This window comes from Ovis canadensis, chromosome 1, assembly GCF_042477335.2.
Source record: "Ovis canadensis isolate MfBH-ARS-UI-01 breed Bighorn chromosome 1, ARS-UI_OviCan_v2, whole genome shotgun sequence".
Lineage (NCBI taxonomy): Eukaryota > Metazoa > Chordata > Mammalia > Artiodactyla > Bovidae > Ovis > Ovis canadensis.
The window spans coordinates 20,226,981-20,246,543 of record NC_091245.1 but is presented as its reverse complement, the minus strand read 5'-3'; the positions used below and the strand labels follow the sequence as shown (position 1 = coordinate 20,246,543).

General features: G+C 41.7%; 1 protein-coding gene and 1 pseudogene across 2 annotated transcripts in view; both read left to right on the top strand.

Moving 5' to 3' along the window:
• The window catches only part of EIF2B3 (eukaryotic translation initiation factor 2B subunit gamma), a 119,043-nt gene that overhangs the window by 83,160 nt on the left and 16,320 nt on the right, over positions 1-19,563 (top strand). For both annotated transcript variants that reach the window (XM_069589800.1, XM_069589811.1), the window contains exons 7-10: positions 9,871-9,998; positions 11,134-11,324; positions 13,128-13,205; positions 13,735-13,883. In XM_069589800.1, coding sequence (XP_069445901.1) covers positions 9,871-9,998; positions 11,134-11,324; positions 13,128-13,205; positions 13,735-13,883 — 546 coding nt within the window. The remainder of the gene's footprint in view (positions 1-9,870; positions 9,999-11,133; positions 11,325-13,127; positions 13,206-13,734; positions 13,884-19,563) is intronic.
• LOC138440588 (14-3-3 protein theta pseudogene) lies at positions 14,944-18,531 on the top strand (annotated as a pseudogene).

Sequence of the window (19,563 nt, the reverse complement as noted above, 5' to 3'; positions counted from 1 at the left end):
TGTTTTTACCAGGACTTCCCTGGTGGCTCAGATGGTAAAGCGTCTGCCTATAATGCAAGAGACCCGGGTTCAATCCCTGGGTCAGGAAGATCTCTTGGAGAAGGAAATGGCAGCCCACTGCAGTATTCTTGCCTGGAAAATCCCACGGACAGAGGAGCCTAGGGGGCTACAGTCCATGGGGTCGCAGAGTTGGACACGACTCAGCAACTTCACTTTCACTTCACTAAAGTTTGTTTCAGTGCTACTCTCCCAGTTCGTCTTACCCTCTCCTTCCCCAGCTGTGTCCACAAGTTTGTTCTGTGTGTCTGCATCTCCATTGGTGCTCTGCAAACAGGTTCATCCATACCATCCTTCTAGATTCCATATATATGCATTAATATACAATAATTGCTTTTCTCTTTCTGACTTACTTCACTCTGTTTAATAGTCTCTAGGTTCATCCACCTCATTATTCCTCATTCTTGAGTAGATGTCACACTTCCATCATTAGCTCCTCCTCCAGGTTGGGCAGGGGAGTTTGCTTGTCCCTACTTGATCAAGCCAGGACTGTTATGGCACTCTGGAAAAATTATTTCAGGTCTTAGTACAATGAGGATCTTTCACTTTGAAATGTCACGTTTCTATAAAGTATTGTTTTTTATGTGTGCAGAGAGCATGTCCTAAATTTTACTGAGCTCACTGGGCAGGATGTGGGTCTCATGCCATGATTCTTCAGTGTGGTATGTCTCATGCTTCTGTTCCATGGTTTTGTTGCAAAGTGGGCTTGCTTGGTTTTGTAGTTAGGCAGACCTGCTTTCTTGAGTGATCATTAATTTACAGGGGTCTCCCATACTTTCTTCATCACTTACACTCGCCTACTGGGATTAACTATTTAATTACCAACTTTGTCCCTTTACTCTATCCCTATCTATATGAAGGCATGGATTTACTTGTTTTATTTGACTGTTACATCCCTACAGTCTAAAATATGTCTGACACATTTAGGGTACTCAGTGAATAAATTCAAAGGAATAAAAGATTCATTGACTTGCCCTAAAGATGATGCTGTGAAAGTGCTGCACTCAGTATGCCAGCAAATTTGGAAAACTCAGCAGTGGCCACAGGACTGGAAAAAGTCAGTTTTCATTCCAATCCCAAAGAAAGGCAATGCCAAAGAATGTTCAAACTACTGCACAATTGTACTCCTTTCACACGCTAGTAAAGTAATGCTCAAAATTCTCCAAGCCAGGCTTCAGCAATACGTGAACCGTGAACTTCCAGATGTTGAAGCTGGTTTTAGAAAAGGCAGAGGAACCAGAGATCAAATTGCCAACATCTGCTGGATCATGGAAAAAGCAAGAGAGTTCCAAAAAAAATCTATTTTTGCTTTATTGACTATGCCAAAGCCTTTGACTGTATGGATTACAATACACTGTGGAAAATTCTGAAAGAGATGGGAATACCAGACCAGCTGACCTGCCTCTTGAGAAACCTATATGCAGGTCAGGAAGCAGCAGTTAAAACTGGACATGGAACAACAGACTGGTTCCAAATAGGAAAAGGAGTATGTCAAGGCTGTATATTGTCACCCTGCTTATTTAACTTCTATGCGGAGTACATCATGAGAAACGCTGGGCTAGAAGAAGCACAAGCCGGAATCAAGATTGCCGAGAGAAATATCAATAAGCTCAGATATGCAGATGACACCACCATTATGGCAGAAAGTGAAGAGGAACTAAAAAGCCTCTTGATGAAAGTGAAAGTGGAGAGTGAAAAAGTTGGCTTAAAGCTCAACATTCAGAAAATGAAGATCATGGCATCTGGTCCCATCACTTCATGGGAAATAGATGGGGAATCAGTGGAAACGGTGTCAGACTTTATGTTGCGGGGCTCCAAAATCACTGCAGATGGTGACTGCAGCCATGAAATGAAAAGATGCTTACTCCTTGGAAGAAAAGTTATGACCAACCTAGATAGCATATTGAAAAGCAGAGACATTACTTTGCCAACAAAGGTCCATCTAGTCAAGGCTATGGTTTTTCCAGTGGTCATGTATGGATGTGAGAGTTAGATTGTGAAGAAAGCTGAGTGCCGAAGAATTGATGCTTTTGAACTGTGGAGTTGACTCATTGGAAAAGACTCTGATGCTGGGAGGGGTTGGGGGCAGGAGGAGAAGGGGACGACAGAGGATGAGATGGCTGGATGGCATCACGGACTCGATGGATGCCAGTCTGAGTGAACTCCGGGAGTTGGTGATGGACAGGGAGGGAGGCCTGGCGTGCTGCGATTCATGGGGTCGCAAAGAGTCAGACACGACTGAGCGACTGAACTGAACTGAAGTCTAAGCAGTCTTGCCAGGCTTGCTAGGATCTGAATATCTTTGTCTTTCTCAAGACATATGCACCAGCATCAAAAATTTATTCTTATACAAGCTTTCAATATTTTGTTAAAAAGAGGGAAAAAATATCTCAGAATATTATATACCAAATACTTGGTTCTAAAGTCAATACCTTTTAATCTAAAACAATTTCCTGTTTACTATTCCAGATTATATCTATTTTCTTTGATCAGCAAGAAAGAAAAAAAGCCTGAAAACAAAGCATAGGGTTAACTCAGCAATCATGTTTTCTTTCCAGTTATAGCTCTGCTGAGACAAGAGGCAAGAAATCCAAACCTTTAGTGTTCTTCTGCAGTCTTGAGTTGCAGGCCTTATAAAAGTAGGTTTTCTGTTCTGCCTCTTTGCTAACTACTGTTTTTTAAGGACTGACTTGAAGTGGAAGACAGAGGATTTTAAGTCTCTTTAAATTTGCTTACAGAAACAGAACAGGTAGAATGTAAAATTAGCCAATTTTTTCCCTTTGCCATGGACATAATTTTTAGGCTTTCCCTAAAAAAAAAAACTTAGAGCTATAACAAAGACCTGATCCCAGATCAGGGCAAAATGCTAAAAATAATAGATTTAAGCAGAACTAGTATCATGTGTTTTTTTTTCAGATGTTACATTTTTAATGCTAGTAATATTAATAATACAGAAACATATGTAGAGTTCATTACATTTCCAGATCAGGAAAGTTCTTCTTTCTATCTCCAAAGATCAGAAGAAGAAATTATTGCCAGCTGTCTGGCTTAGAGGCATTACACTCAGTCATTCACATATCCACTCATTCATCTATTCAAATAAATATTTATTTAGCACTGACTACGTGTTTATTGGAGAAGGCAATGGCACCCCAGTCCAGTACTCTTGCCTGGAAAATCCCATGGACGAAACAGCCTGGTGGGCTGCAGTCCATGGGGTTGCTAAGTCGGACATGACTGAGCAACTTCACTTTGACTTCACTTTCATGCATTGGAGAAGGAAATGGCAACCCACTCCAGTGTTCTTGCCTGGAGAATCCCAGGGACAAGGGAGCCTGGTGGGCTGCCGTCTATGGGGTCTCATAGAGTCGGACATGACTGAAGCGACTTAGCAGCAGCAGCAGCAGCACCTATTTATTGGTATAGAGACAGTCAGCAGAAAATTTTCAACCCTGTAGAAAGTGCTGTGGTTGCAGAAAACACAGGATACTGATTAGAATGGTGTAGTGGAAAGAGTCCTGGGCTTTGAGGTAGATATAGAATAAGTTTCCACTCTACCAGTTATAAAAGCTGTGTTGACCTAATCAAAGTAACTAACCTTTCTAAGCCTTGATTTCTTCACTTATGAAATGACGATGATAATACCTACCATGAGGGTTGCTATAAGAATATAAAATAATATATATTAATTTCCTAGCATGAAACTCACACTTGATATTGATTCAAAAATAATACAAATAATTGTTTTTGCTATGACAGTACAGAAACCTACAAGTGTTACAAAAGGCTTCCAAGTAGAGATAATATTTGAGAGCGGTTTTATAGCTCAGTAAATTTTCACAAAGTGAACACTCCCTTGTAACTACTATTTAGATAAAAAAGTAGAATATTAACCCAGTTTCCAGAAGCTCCCTTTAAGCAACTATCCCCTGCACACTAAAGTAACTGTTATCTTGAGTGTTAAATAAATTTAAGAAGATAAGATCAGATTTGTACTTCAGAAAAATCACTGTGCCTGCAACACAGAGGGTGGATTGAAGGAACAAGAGACATGATCAGATTGTGCTTTAGAAAGGATATTCTGTATATAATACAAAGGATAGATTTTATGCGGTAAGACTAGAGGAAAAGAAACTGATTGAAAGCAGCTGAAGGAGTCCAGGCAAATAATGACAGTGGCTTAGACTAGATAGTAGCAGTAGAGATGCAGCAAGTTCATAGTTTTGAAAGAGATTTAGGAGATAAAATCAGCAGTGTTTGGTGACTGGTTGTATGTGAGGAGTGGAGGAAGGAAGAGTCAAGATGATTACCATGTTGCTAGCTTGGGTGACTAAATGAATCTCCATATCACTAAGCAAAGTAATCAGTGTTTGTGGGGGGTAGGAGAAGGGTTGGGAGAAAGATGATGGATTCAGTTTGAGACTTTGTGTTTAAGGTATTGTGGGTCACCTAAATGACAGGGTCCATCAGGCTGTTGAAAATGTGAGACTAAAAAGAAGAGAGAACTTGGCTATAGGTTTACATTTAGGAATGAGTAGCAAAGAAGTCACCAAGTGATCTATCTAAGGGAGACGAATAGCATGAGAAAAATACAGGCAAAAAGGAAAATCCTGAGAAACACCAAATATTTTAGAGGAAACAAAGAGTTATCAAAAATAGAAACAGATCAAGAAAGTGATACCACAGGAAGTGAGGAATGAATGGCCTATGACAGTGAAATTTGGAAGATTCAGAAAATATTTTAAAAATTCTACCTATTGGGGACTTACTGGGCAGTCCAGTGGTTAAGATTCTATGCTTCCACTGCAAGGGCATGGGTTCAATCCCTGGTCCAGGAGCTGAGATCCTGCCTGCCCTGCAGCAAGGAAGGAAAAAAAAAAAAATGCTACGTATAACTCTACTCATGCTTCCCTGGTAGCTCAGGTGGTAAAGAATCCACCTGCAGTGCAGGAGACCCAGGTTCAATCCCTAGGTTGGGAAGATTGCCTGGACCCACTCCAGTATTCTTGCCTGGAAAATCCCATGGACAGAGGAGACTGGCGGGCTACAGTTCATGGGGTCACAAAGAGTCGGACACAACTGAGCAACTTAACACTTTCATAATTCTACTACTTTGAGATAGTTGCTAACTTTTTTTTTTTTCGGCCAAGTCCTGTGGCATGAGAGATCTTAGTTCCCTGACCAGGGATTGAGGTCCCTTGAACATTTTAATGTATTTCTTTCCATCATTTTATTTATTTTTATATATACATATACACACTTGAGATTGTGCTGTATAAATAACTGCCTTCTGCTTTCTTTGTTCAGTATTTTTTCACAAGCATTTTCCTGTGTCATTAAAAAATTGTTTACTGAGTTTTGCCTATATGCTCTTCTATTACATATGTGTTTTATTGCTTTTCTATTGTTGACTATTTGGTGGTTCTCTATTTTTATAAATAACATTGAGTTATTTTTTAATAACTAATAACTTACTATTTTATAAATAATGTTATTTTATAAATAACATTAAATAATATCTTTTTGCTCAAAGATGTATTATTATCTGATTATTTTATTTTTTCAGCATATATTTATTGAGCACAGATATATAGAAACAGAATTATAAAATAAAATAATATGAATATCTTCAAAACCTTTGTTATATATTGCCAATTTTTAGAAAATAATATTTTTATATAATTTTAAACATTTTAATCTATCTGTGAAGAATATTAATATTTTGTTCTATTTGTAAAAATAATTTTGGCTTATTTTGTGGAGTTGCTTGTTTGCAGCTAGTAGTCAAATCTTTTGTTCTCCTCTGTGATTTTTTATTTCTTAGGAGCTTATGACATGAGGCAGGTGTTTCTGGGAAAACTATCTAAGAGGGAAGGGAGAGGGGATTTCACTGGTAGTCCAGTGGCTAAAGACCCTGTGCTCTCAATGCAGGGGCCCAGGGTTCTATCCCTGTTCAGGAAACTAGATCCCACATGCCACAACTAAGGCCCAGCGCACCCAAATAAATAAATATGAAATTTAAAAAAAAAAAAAGAAAAGGAAAAGGAGAAAGTGAGGTTGCCAAGGGCCAGGGCAGTGGATCCAGCTGCCAGCCTTCAGCCCCAATGGATGTTCACAATGAATGGTTCATGGTGGCATTTCCTACTTCTTGGTATAGCTTTGAGCTACTTTTAGTTTGACTAGGAAGCAGGAAGTATAATTTTGTCCTCCATCATGATGCTAAGCCAACTGCATTATGAGAATCGACCTGATTGCTGAGCGTCTGCAGAGGCAGGTGGGACCTGGCAGGAATGCTTCAGGTCCTCTCCTCACATCCTTATCTGATCTCCTTAAAGGGTTCTGTCTAAAGAGGCTATGTGCCAAGGCTTGTTTGCTTGCTTCTTGCAGGGACAGTTCTGTTTGACCTATAATGTAAACATCATGGCTCTGAAATCCCCCAGCTGTCCATGCTTTGTCATTTCTTCAAAGGGAACTGACTTGTTTTCCACCCGAGTGGGGCCAAGGAACATTTGCTACCCACACTGGCTTGGAGTATTAAAAGGGGAGAAAAAAGCTAAGAATAAGTGTTGTTTCATTCTTCGTATTCATATGGAAATTTTTAATCTTCATCAAAAGATCAGAAGAAAAATCACATTGAGATTCAATACAAGAGCTTCCAGCTTACACAGAATTTTTCAAAGGTATTTGGCTTGATCCTTTAAAAATGACAAAAACCATGAACTGTGTAGCTCCAGGGTTTGTAATTTTGCTTACCCTCCTCAGCCTCCGCCTCTGTCTTGCCTTCCTACCTACACTCCATCTATGTGGTCCTGTGTCAGCCTGCAGAACTTCTTTGAATGGGGGCTGGGAGAGGGGATAGGAAGTATGAAGCATCAGCTAGATTAACTGGGCTCTCATACATTAACCCCTCTCTCAGGCCATGTTATCTCATCTTTCAGAGTCTTGAAACTGGTCTCTTTTCATTCTCCTATTCCAAGCCTATTTTCACTGCTACCAGAATCACCGCATTAAGAAATAAAACTCATCATGTCACTTTCCTGCTTAAAAACTACCTCTGGCTTGTCTCAGTCCAAACTTTCTAGACTGCCACAGAAGGCCTTCATGATCTGGCTCCATTGCCTCCTTAAGCAGCTTCATCTCCTTCTACTCTTTTCCTTAAATCCATACTCAGGTTACTGTCCACTAGATTATGAATTTTTTGAAGTCAGAAACAGTGTATTTCCAAGGTCTAGTAAAGTCACAGCATATTACTAGTCTTGTTAAATTCTAAGGTAATTAATCAGTGATTTAAAATTCTAAAAGGTCCACAGTGTGAGAAAGAAATTAAAAATCATATGGTAGTCTTGCAGTTCCTTTGCTAAGTATAAATTAGAAGCATACTCACTGTACTAAGGATCAGGTCCTTCTTCCCCATTACAGATTCCTAGTCATTTAAACCAAACATCCTGGTTCAGCACCCATGGGGAAGCACCATGCCTCCTGGGACCCAGAGGGGCCAAATGGAAGAGTTCCAAACCTCTTAGCCAGGGTAGCTTACTGCTTGTATCTGAGTGATACAAAATAGTATAGGAAATTTCTTGCCTTCTGAAAGTTTTTCTGCGTATTGATCTTTGGTCTGATTTTCTTTCTGTAAGTGCTGTCCTAGACTGATCTGATTTCATGAAAGTAAATTGAAGTTGATTTTGTTGTGAAAATTCTTTGGTAGCCTTGGTAAATGAGTACAACTGTTATTAATATGAGAGAGCCCACTCTTCAGTAGAATGGAGGCTGAAATCTATGTGGGAAATACTGAATGGATTAGGATGGATTAGTCATTAAAATGGATTTTAAATTTCTAGAGTCCGGAATCAAACCAAGAGAGTAGTAGAATCTGTAAGAGTAGAATCTAGGAGAAAACAAAAGACAAGAAACATAAAGAATGGTTTAAATGATAAAATTTGATAATTTGCATAAAGAATAGAAAAATCACCCATAATTCTACTACTGTAAGAGAGTATAGAGTAGAAATTGTATAAATGGTTTTTGAATAGTGTTATTCAACTTGTTAGTATCACAAAAAATTTTTAATATTTATTTATTCGCTGTACTGGGTCTTTGTTGCTGCACACAGGCTTTCTGTAGTTGTGGCAAGTAGGGGCTATTGTCTAGTTGCAGTGCATGGGCTTCTCATTGCAGTAGCTTCTCTTGTTGTGGAGCACAGGTCCTAGAGCATGTGGGCTTCAGTACTTGTGGCATGTGGGCTCAGTAGTTGTGGTGCACAGGCTTAGTTGCTCTGTGGCATGTGGAATCCTCCTGGACCAGGGATCGAACTTGTGTCCCCTGTATTGACAGGTGGATTCTTAACCCCTGGACCACCAGGGAAGTCCTTGGTTCAGTTCAGTTCAGTCACTCAGTTGTCTCTGACTCTTTGTGACCCCATAAATCACAGCACACCAGGCCTCCCTGTCTATCACCAACTCCCAAGGTTTACTCAAACTCATGTCCATCAAGTCAGTGATGCCATCCAGCCATCTTATCTTCTGTCATCCCCTTCTCCTCCTGCCCCCAATCCCTCCCAGCATCAAGGTCTTTTCCAATGAGTCAACTCTTCACATGAGGTGGCCAAAGTATTGGAGTTTCAGCTTTAGCATCAGTCCTTCCAATGAACACTCAGGACTGATCTCCTTTAGAATGGACGGTTTAGATCTCCTTGCAGTCCAAGGGACTCTCAAGAGCCTTCTCCAACACCACAGTTCGAAAGCATCAATAGTCCTAGTATCAGATAAATTTTTAATCCATTACTATAACAGAGCAAAAGAGGAGAAAATATGATAAGCTCCATGGATGCAAAAAGAGAAAATTCAATACCCATTCATTGATGAAAGCTTTTAGCAAAGTTAGGAATAAGAGAGATCTTCCTTAACTGGATAAAGGGTATCTACAAAACCAATAACATGTGCCAAGTATTAGCTATAAAGTACAAAGCCCAATGTCTACACATAGAGGACAATCAAATAGTGGCTTTGGCGATAAAAATTGTAACAATCATTAGTCTAAATGATAAAAAAGAAAAATTCCCTTTAAAATCAAGAATAAGTAAGGATGAACTGCTGTTAGTGCTTCTGTTCAGCATTAGTGTATTGAAAGTCTTAGCCAATATGGTAAGATAATGAAAAATACGAATTAGCAAGGAAGAAGAAAAATTGTTGTTTACATAGTTGGTATGATTGTCAGAATCTACAAATAAATTATTAATATTAAGATTGTTTATCAAGGCAATTGGCCCCAAGGTTGAAATATAGTAAAATGAGATTCTGTTAACAAATAAGAAGAAAATAATTGTTGAAAAGACACCATCTATAATACTAATCCCTCCAAAATTAAGATACTCTGATTAATCTAATGGAAAATACAAAGCCTTTGTAGAAAAATTTTAATATTTTGAAACAACTTTTTTTTCAAAAGGCCAGAGCATTCTGCTTTCTCATGAGTTATTGTCAGTTAATAGTCAAGACACCATGTTGACATATGTACACACATACAAACTTTCAGGCACATACTTTGTAAACAGGAATTGTAAGAGACTGTTCTCTGCATAGATCAGGGGACGGGCATCTCAGATTCAACACACTGCTCGTCCAGCTCCAGCCTGAACTGAGAAAACTTAGATCCTCTGCTTCTCCAGAACTGCCAAGCCCTTGCCATTTCTGATCTCTGTCGGTCCCAAGGTGGCATGACAGGAAGGAATTTGGCTTTTCCTTGGATGCACAGTTTTTTATTCTAATTGAATCCAGACCATCAGATTTCTGATATTTGGCTACTCTTTCTTCCTAGGTCAATCACTTCCATCCGGAGTGAACTGATTCCATACCTAGTAAGAAAGCAGTTCTCCTCAGCTTCACCACAACAAGGACAAGAAGAAAAAGAAGAAGATCTAAAGAAAAAGGAGCTGAAATCCTTAGGTCAGTGCTTGAGTTGGTGCAGTACGGTACAGGTAGTGACACTTGTGGAAAGAGTGGCTGGACAATTTAGCCCAGCCCAAGATGCTTGTCTCAAGGCATCAGGTTCTCATCTAGCCAACAGGCAGGCCAGGTTAGCTTACACCACTCCCTGAGCTCTGGGCAGGCTTACTCAAGCCGATTCTTGTCCCTGTGCTCTTCAGGGACAGGCTAACCATGCCTCAGGCCTGTTCTCTGGTTAACAGGCCTGGTTTGGCCATGTTCGTCTCTAGACCTTTTTGGCTTTGCACTCTGCCCACCGTTTCTCAGTTCTCCTGTTCTCTGACTCTGGGAAGCCCCACTCCTGACTAAACTCAGCCTCTCCTATCAAGGGAGGAAAGGTGAAGGGCTGTATAATGACAGTCCAACCAGAGCCAACAGACTTTCTCCTTTGAAGGGTGTAGGGATGAGGTCAGTCTTTGCTCTCATATCCTTGCCTAGTCCCTGGCCCAGTCCTGGACTCATAGTAGATGTTCCCAAAAATGTATTTATCAAAGGAATAAATGGAGACAGTATAGCATGATGGTTAAGATATCAGGGCTTAGCATCTCAGACCTGCGTTTGAAATCTGACTCTACCTTTTATTAATTCTGTGACCTAAGGCAGATTTTTCAGTCTTTTGAGCCCCCATTTTCTTAATCATAAAAGATTTCAAATGACTCTTGTAGGAGTTGAAAAACTGGGGCCCAGGTCCTGTGCTGTTTCTCTCACAGCACAACTACCAGATGTGCTAATAGAGGCTAGCAGCACAAAGCCAATAGGGCTAGACACTAAAGCCTGGACAGTCACTTGTGTTTCTCCATGGTGTACAGAGTCTATTTTATCTTCCCAGTAGTGCTTGATCATCAGTCAAACTTGCTTACAGGACCTTTTTTAAAAACATTTTTGTGTCATAATATTTCAAATGTACATGAAAGCACATTGCTTCTTTTGCTCTTTGACTTAGTCTTTCAGGTTTTAGTGGGATTTCCCCAGGGTCCATGCTGCATGGTTGAGTTGCAGGGGAAGAGATTTGAGCTGTACCCTCCTTCAAAACTTGACTGAGTCTATATCCTTTCTGTTACCTGTCTCATGTACTTGCTTATTTTTGGTTCTGAAGATATTTACAGTTTTATAAAAGAAGCCAATACACTGACCCTTGCTCCCTATGATGCCTGCTGGAACGCCTGTCTAGGAGACAGCTGGGAAGGTTTGTCCAGATCACAGGTGCGCTGCTATGTCCACATCATGAAAGAGGGGCTCTGCTCTCGAGTAAGCACCCTAGGACTCTACATGGAAGCCAACAGACAGGTGAGAGGATGAGTTCAGAAGAGAAATCATGGGGATTCGTCTCCCAGGAACAGATCGGAGCCTTTTGTCTTATTTCTTCATTAGGTGCACAGTAACTTGTACAGAATCCCACATTCCTAAGGTTGAGCAAGACCTGGTGTGTCAGGAGACACCATAGGGGTACCCAAGTACAGCAAAAGGGGAAGTGAGGGGCATCGTGCAGAGGCAGAGCTGCTGTGGCTCCAAAGAAAGGCCGAGATCTCGGGAAGGCTTCACTTCTGGCCTCTGGGTTCAACAGATTTCTCCTATTCTGCTCAGCATGGGGATATCCATAGCACTTCATAAACAAGTAGATAAATACTGTGTAACCAGGCACACAGGGGAGGTAACCAGGCACACAGGGGAGGCTTTCCTTAGAAGGTGAAGGAGCAGAGTATAGAGAACCCAGATGACAAAGCATCAAGGGAGGAATGCCTATGTGAGAGAAATCTGGAGAACGGCATTAGAGCATGCAGAGTCTTGCTAACCCATCCTTTTAACCCTGAGGTTTGTGAAGTGTGGAGAATTAGTAGCTTCTATTGAAGGGGAAGCAGTGCCCTTAAGGCCCGCCAGGTTTTATTTAAGGCAAGGGTGAAGAGGGGGAACAATGAGGAGGCAGCTTGTGTGCAAGAGCTCTTTATTGTGTGCCAGGGACAGGAGGAGGGGAAAACTGGAATTGGAATTGAATCCCTGAAGAAAATCTGACTCAAGAATCTTTAGGACCCACACCATGTGGTAGTAACAGTCTCAGACCCAGACCTCAAGCTAGCCTTAAACCGGATTGGTTATAGTCAATGGAATCCAAGCCACAGGGTTTATGAGAAGTCCAAGCTAGTCCCATGTTTACCCAGGGCAGTCCTGGAGAAAGTTGCCCCTGTGTAGCATTAGAGGTATATAAAAGGCTTCCTTAATTTGACTTTTAGTTCTCCTAATTCAGTTCTATGACTAGAGTCTGTCTGGCTAGTCTGAAAGCAAGTTGATGGATAGCCTAAGGCCAGAGAAGTATCCTCTGGCGTGTCAGCGGGGGCTGTGCGTCAGACAGGCCTGAATGGCATTGGCTGAAGTATAACAGAGGAGATCCCAGGCATAGGGACAGAGGGATTAGCCTTCATATCACCAATATAGCCAGTCTGGCCAGGCCTCCCTCAGTTAGAGTGTCTGCCACACACAGTGCTCTGACCAGCATTCTCTCCACACTGAGAATCACAGATATACTATCTCTGCCTTAATGGACCCAGAGCTAAAACACTCCACACCCATAACATTTTCAGTTTTCTCATACTGGAAACAGAATAGTGTGAATGTCCCCTTAGACATTTTATTTTGGTTGGTAAAGAACATGGATGCCTCCTTAGGGTGTGTCCTGATTGTGGAGTTATCTAAGATTACTCCCATCCTCCCCTCCTGCATGGTCACTATGGTCCAGGAGGTGAACAGGAACCTAAGGTGACTGTGGTTAGGCCTCAGGGTTCCCCTTGCTCTCGTCAGACCTCCTCTCCCAAATGCTGCCTGACTGTCTCTAAGGCTTGTCTCACAGCCTCCCGGTTGAGGGACACAGCAGTACTTCAGGGAGGAGGCTCTCAACTAGGAAACTGAGGATGAGACTGTATAGAAGCTGTTGCATAAATGATCCTTGTCTTGGGGGAAATACCTCAGCCTGCCTCATCCAGACAGGAGGCAGTGGCTAAAAATTCCCCACATCTCTTAACTGAACACGAGGTTCTACTTAACATGTTTTCAGTTGTTTTCTGGTCTTACTTTAGTGACCAAACCTCTTTCCTCAAGGTGTCCAAATTGCTACCTGTTATCTGTCCAGAAGAATCACTGATTCACTCATCAGCCCAGATTGTCAGTAAACACATGGTAAGTACTGGCTTGGGCAGAGCAGGTATGGGGCACTATCTGGATACACTGAGGCTTGCCTTTGAGAAGCTGGTTTGGGGTGTCAAGCCCTGAACATCACTGGCCCCAGGGAGGTCCCAAACTGTGTTCTGGTTATAAAATTTTACCTTCCAGTCCAGGCTTTCAAGCAGACTGCCTAGACAGGCGCTGAGCCCAGCCACACAAACCCTATAAGGAAAGTTCTGAGTTCTTTGAACTCAGACACAGGATCTTTCCATTTCCGTCCCTCTTCTTACCCTGACTTGAGCACTGCCTTCAGGAGAGCACCTCGGTATACACAAGTGCATGAGTGTGTAAGTCTGAGTTGGTCTCAGAGATATTATGGGACCTTGTGGCCCTGAGAAATACTGGTGATGATCCCTCTTGCTGAAGTGTCTCTAGGAAAAGATCTCACTAGACCCCAGCTCAAGGAATCTGGATGGTTGGTTTGCAGTTGGTTGAGATGAGGGGACAAGGTATTATATTTTATATTTTTATTTGCCTTTTACAGGTTGGAGCTGACAGCCTCATTGGGCCAGATACACAGGTTGGAGAGAAGTCATCCATTAAGCATTCGGTCATTGGTTCATCATGTGTCATAAGAGATAGAGTGACTGTCACCAATTGTCTTCTCATGAACTCAGTTACCGTGGAGGAAGGGTATGTCTCCCCTTGTACCCACTTGAGGCAAGGCCCCTGATGTCTCTGGGAGGCTTTGGAGGCCACCCTAGCCTAGGGAGGTGATCAGCTTCGGGAGGGGAAGAAAAGGGAAAGGAAGGAATAATTCCTAGGCCTTGGTTTCAATGTCAAAAATGACATAGTCTTGGAAAGCATTTCTAGCAGTTTTCTCATGATGATTGGAGTCCTGAGATAAGCTGCCTTCTCTTGCTTTGGTATCCTGCTTGATGGGATGACCACAGTAGTGAGCCTGTGGCAGGGTGGACACTGCACCAATGTCTAAGAGTCACCTGCCCCCTCTCAGTGTCCTACAGAAAGCAGAGGCCTGCAAGGAGTGGACATATAAGACACATTCCATTTTCAAAGGAAAGCTTCTCTGTTACTAGTTATAAAGAATCTTTTCCCATTTTAAGATGTTTTGGAATGCCCTAAAATCTTGGTTTATGAACAACCTGAACTTGGAGTAAGACTTAAATGATGCTTAATAAAATTCTTCCTCTGTATGAACCTCAGGTTTTTTTCCTTGTATAAAATGCAAAGTTAGTAGTGGAAGAGAGGAAGGATATTACCAATGGTTTCCAGACTTTTTAGAAAGGAAACTTTTTCTTAAGATAAATCTTAAGCAGGAACTCATTATTTAAAACTGGTAAAGGCACTGTTGTTTGGAATACAGTGGGGGAGGGGCACTTATCCTTCCTATGGAAGGTGAAAACTGGTCTATAAAACAAATTTTAAAAACTACTCTTTGCAACCCCATGGGTTATACCCTGCTAGGCTTCTCTGTCCTTGGGATTTTCCAGGCAAGAATACTGGAGTGGGTTGCCATTTCCTTCTCCAGGGGATCTTCCCAACCCAGGGATCAAACTCTGGTCTCCTGCATTGCAGGCAGATTCTTTACCATCTGAGCTACCAGGGAAGCCCCAAATCTTGACCACATCCCCATGACATGTGGGATCTTAGTTTCCCGACCAGGGATCAAACCCTCACTCCCTGCACTGGAAGGCAGAGTCTTAACTACTGGACTGCCCTGGAGTTGCGGCTAAAACCACTAGGTGAGAGAATTTCCTGGCAGTCCAGTGGTTAGGACTCTGCATTTTCACTTCCAGGGCCAGGGTTCAGTCTCTGGCCAGGGAACTAAGATCCTGCAAGCCACTCAGCTCGGCCAAAAAAAAGCCCGTAGGCTAGGTCAGCCTGAGATTGATTCTAGCTCTGACATCTGTTGATTTCTCTGTCCAGGAACTGATAGGAGGGAAGGATAGGGGAAGACTGTGTGTGTGTGCTAAGTTGCTTCAGTCACGTCCAACTCTTTGTGACCTATGAACTGTAGCCCACCAGGCTCCTCTGTCCATGAGATTCTCCAGGCAGGAGTACTTGAATGGGTTGCCATGCCCTTCTCCAACGGAAAGATTATAAAGGCCAGTAAAAGCTGAACTACCTCTCACAACTGTCCTTGGGATTAAACAAAACATTTTGGGAAGAGGTACTACATAGGGATAGAGCTAAAGGTAAAGCCTTTGCTCTTTAGAAAGAGTGGCTGATGACAATTTTGTAAAGTAATTAGCCTCCAATTAAAATTAATTAATTTTTTAAAAAGAGTGGCTGATGGAAGACAATAGAGACAGGGTGAAAAGGGAAAGTACTATAATATGTCCTCCCCCAAGCCTACATCCTGATGATTCCCAGAACCCTGGTGAAGAGGCCTAAGTCTTCTGTTGGGAATTTGGAAGAATTTTTTCTGGAGAATCTGAGCAGCCCAAGAAGAAGAACCTGAATTTATTTACATAAGACATTTCTAACAGCCCAGTCAAATCATCCTATAGTTAAAATTATGGATGACAAATTCCATTCATGTTCTGTTTTAAAATCCTTTCCTAAATATAAGGAGATAATCAAAGATTGCCAGGGATCTAAAGAAAGCCTCTATCGTGAAAGATAGAGAACAAATCAAACAGAGAAAAAAGCACTTAGAAAGAGACAGAGACTCCTCAGAGAGAGAAAGATGCTTTCAGACAACCTATTGTTTCAAAGAACAAAAAAGAAACTCTTAAGAAATTTAAAATGTGGTAACAAAGAGGGAAGACCTCAGTAAAAAAAATGGAAGATAAATTTGAAATTTCACAGAAAGTAAAAGAAAAAGATAAAAAGATGGAGCATATAAAAGAAAAGATAGAGAAGAGGGATCCAAGTGGTGGGACTCGTGCCGCGGCCGCAGAGACGTGAAGGCCTCCTCGCCACGCCCTCCCCACCCCCCGCCAGCCCCCCGGGTCCGCGCTCGAACTCACTGTCCGCTCCCCCGGCCCACATGGAGAAGACGGAGCTGATTCAGAAGGCCAAGCTGGCCGAGCAGGCCGAGCGCTACGACGACATGACCACCTGCATGAAGGCCGTGACGGAGCAGGGCGCCGAGCTGTCCAACGAGGAGCGCAACCTGCTGTCGGTGGCCTACAAGAACGTGGTCGGGGGCCACCGGTCCGCCTGGAGGGTCATCTCCAGCATCGAGCAGAAGACCGACACCTCGGACAAGAAGCTGCAGCTGATCAAGGACTACCGAGAGAAAGTGGAGTCCGAGCTGAGGTCCATCTGCACCACGGTCCTGGAATTGTTGGATAAGTATGTAATAGCCAATGCAACTAATCCAGAGAGTAAGGTCTTCTATCTGAAAATGAAGGGAGATTACTTCCGGTACCTTGCTGAAGTTGCTTGTGGAGATGATCGGAAACAAACGATAGATAATTCCCAAGTAGCTTACCAAGAGGCTTTCGATATAAGCAAGAAAGAGATGCAACCCACACACCCCATCCGGCTGGGGCTGGCTCTTAACTTTTCTGTGTTCTACTGTGAGATCCTCAGTAACCCAGAACTGGCCTGCACACTGGCTAAAACGGCTTTTGATGAGGCTATTGCAGAACTCGACACACTGAATGAAGACTAGTACAAAGACAGCACCCTCATCATGCAGCTGCTGAGAGACAACCTCACATTATGGACATCAGACAGTGCAGGAAAAGAATGTGATGTGGCAGAAGGGGCAGAAAACTGAGTGCATACAGGGTGTCATCTTTCTTCCCCTTGAAACCTTTTTACTCATCTCCATTCCTTACTCCATTCGGATTTCCTATAGCAAAGAAACTCATTCATGTGTATGGAATCAACTGTTTATAGTCTTTTCACACTGCGGCTTTGGGAAAACTCCATTCCTTGATTTGTGTTTGTCTTAGCCTCCCCGGTGTGCAGTTACTGCTGTAGAAAAGTATTAATAGCTTCATTTCATACAAACATAAGTAACTTCCAAACACTTATGTAGAAGACTAAAAATGTATCTGGTATTTAAGTAATCCTCCCTTACTCTTCTTCAGAGATTTCCTTTCAGTAAGCAACTTTTCCATCCTTCTAATGTATTCCTTTTTAGTAGGAATCCAGAAGTATTAGGTTGAATGGAAAAGCATTCTACATTTTGGGGCTGGGGGATCACAGATTTAAATGCCTCCTGTAGCATATGTGATGGAAGTCTTGTGTATCTGTGACAACAGGGAGTTTCCTTATTCACTCTTCATTTGCTGCTGTTTAAGTTGACAACTTCCCTTCCCAATAAAAACTCACTTAGACCTCCTGCCTTTGTAGTTCTGGTATTCACTTTACTATGTAATAGAAGTAGCATGTTGCTGCCAGAATACAACCATTGCTTTTGGCAATTAAAGTGCATGTCATTTCTTAATACACTAGAAAGGGGGAAAAAAGCACACAGTCCAGTCTAAAACACTAGTACTGTTCCATGCAGATTTGTGCACGTGAGAGGGTGTCCAGTTTGTCTAGTGATTGTTATTTAGAGAGTTGGACCACTATTGTATGTTGCTAATCATTGACTGTAGTCCCAAAAAAGCCTTGTGAAAATATTATGCCCTATGTAACAGCAGAGTAACATAAAATAAAATTACATTTTATAAACCAAAAAAATAAATTATAGAAAGTAAGAGAGAAAGTCCAGGATGTCTAACATCTGAATAGGAGTTCCATAAAAAGAGAGTTGATAAATCGGAGGAGGAAATTATTTAAGAAATAATATAAGAAAATGTCCTAAAACTGAAAAATATGAATCTACAGAATGAAAGGGCCTACTAAGGGGCCAGCCCAATGGTAAAAATAAGCCCACATCATTGTAAAACTTAAGAACATCGGATACAAAGCATGCTACCAACTTACAAAGAGAAATAATAGGTCATAAACAACTAATCAGCAACCAGAATGGCTTTAGACTTATTACCAGTAGCAACAATGAAAACTTGAAGATAATAGAACAATGCCTTCAAAAATCTGAAGGAAAATTAATTTCAACCTAGAATTCTGTATTCAAGCTGAGTGTTAGTCAAGTGTGACAGTGGAATAGAGACATTTTCAGACATGAAAAGGTATGTCCCACCAAAATGAAAGGTAAACCAAAAGGAGACTGATGAGAAACAAGAGAATCTCACTCAGAAAAAGACAAAAAGAACTGTGGGATATGGGGACTTCCCTGGTGGTTCAGCGGTTAAGAATTCACCTTCCAAAGCAGGGGACACGGATTCAGTCCCTGGTTGGGAAACTAAGATCCCGTATGCCTCGGGGCAACTGAGACCCAACACAGCCAAAAATAAATAAATATTGAAAAGAATCCATGGGAAGATAGTGAAGGCACATCCAAGGATGACTGCTATGCATGAACCATAAAAGCAACAATTAGTCCAGAGTGGAATCCAGGAAACAGTTACACAGGAAGATGAAACTGATAAATTCATATAAACATCTTGAAAAATTTAGATAATTGGTAAAAAGTTAGGTTTGAATTACAACAAAACAGATATTAACTCTGTTTTTTTTTTTTATTTTTTTTTATTTTTTTTAGTTTTTTATTTTTTAAATTTTAAAATCTTTAATTCTTACATGCATTCCCAAACATGAACCCCCCTCCCACCTCCCTCCCCATATGTCTGACGCAGGATGCAGCATGCTTGGGGCTGGTGCACTGGTAACTCTGTTTTTAAAAAAAGTTGTACAAGAAAGGAAAAGGCATCAAAGTTTGCCCTGGTGGCTCAGTTTGCCCTGGTGGCTCAGTGGTAAAGAAATCTGCCTACCAACACAGGAGACACAGGTTCGATCCCTGATCCGAGAAGATACACAAGCCATGAAACGGCTAAGCTCATGGGCCGCAACTGTTGAGTCTATGCTCTAGAGCCTGGGAGCCACACCTGCTGAAGCCTGCGAGCCACACCTGCTGAAGCCTGCATGCCTGGAGCCTGTGCTCTGCAACAAGAGAAGCCACCACAGTGAGAAGCCTGTGCACCGCAACTAGAGAAAAGCCCAAGCAACAATGAAGACCCAGCACAGCCAAAACCAAATAAAATTGTTAAAATAATTTTTAAAAAATAAATAAACACTGATCATTAACCAAAATTATGCTATAACTACATTGAAAGGATGAAAGGTAGGAAGGGAGAAAGGAAGCAGTGGCAGGAAGAAAAGAGAGCTAAACCTTCACCTCCCATTATGCACAGTCTATTGACAATGCTTAAAACTGAAAAATTAAGTAGTGATTGTTGTTGTTTGGTCCCTAAGTTGTGTATGACTCTTTTGCGACCCCATGGGCTATATCTACCACCACACTCCTCTGTCCATGGAATTCTCCAGG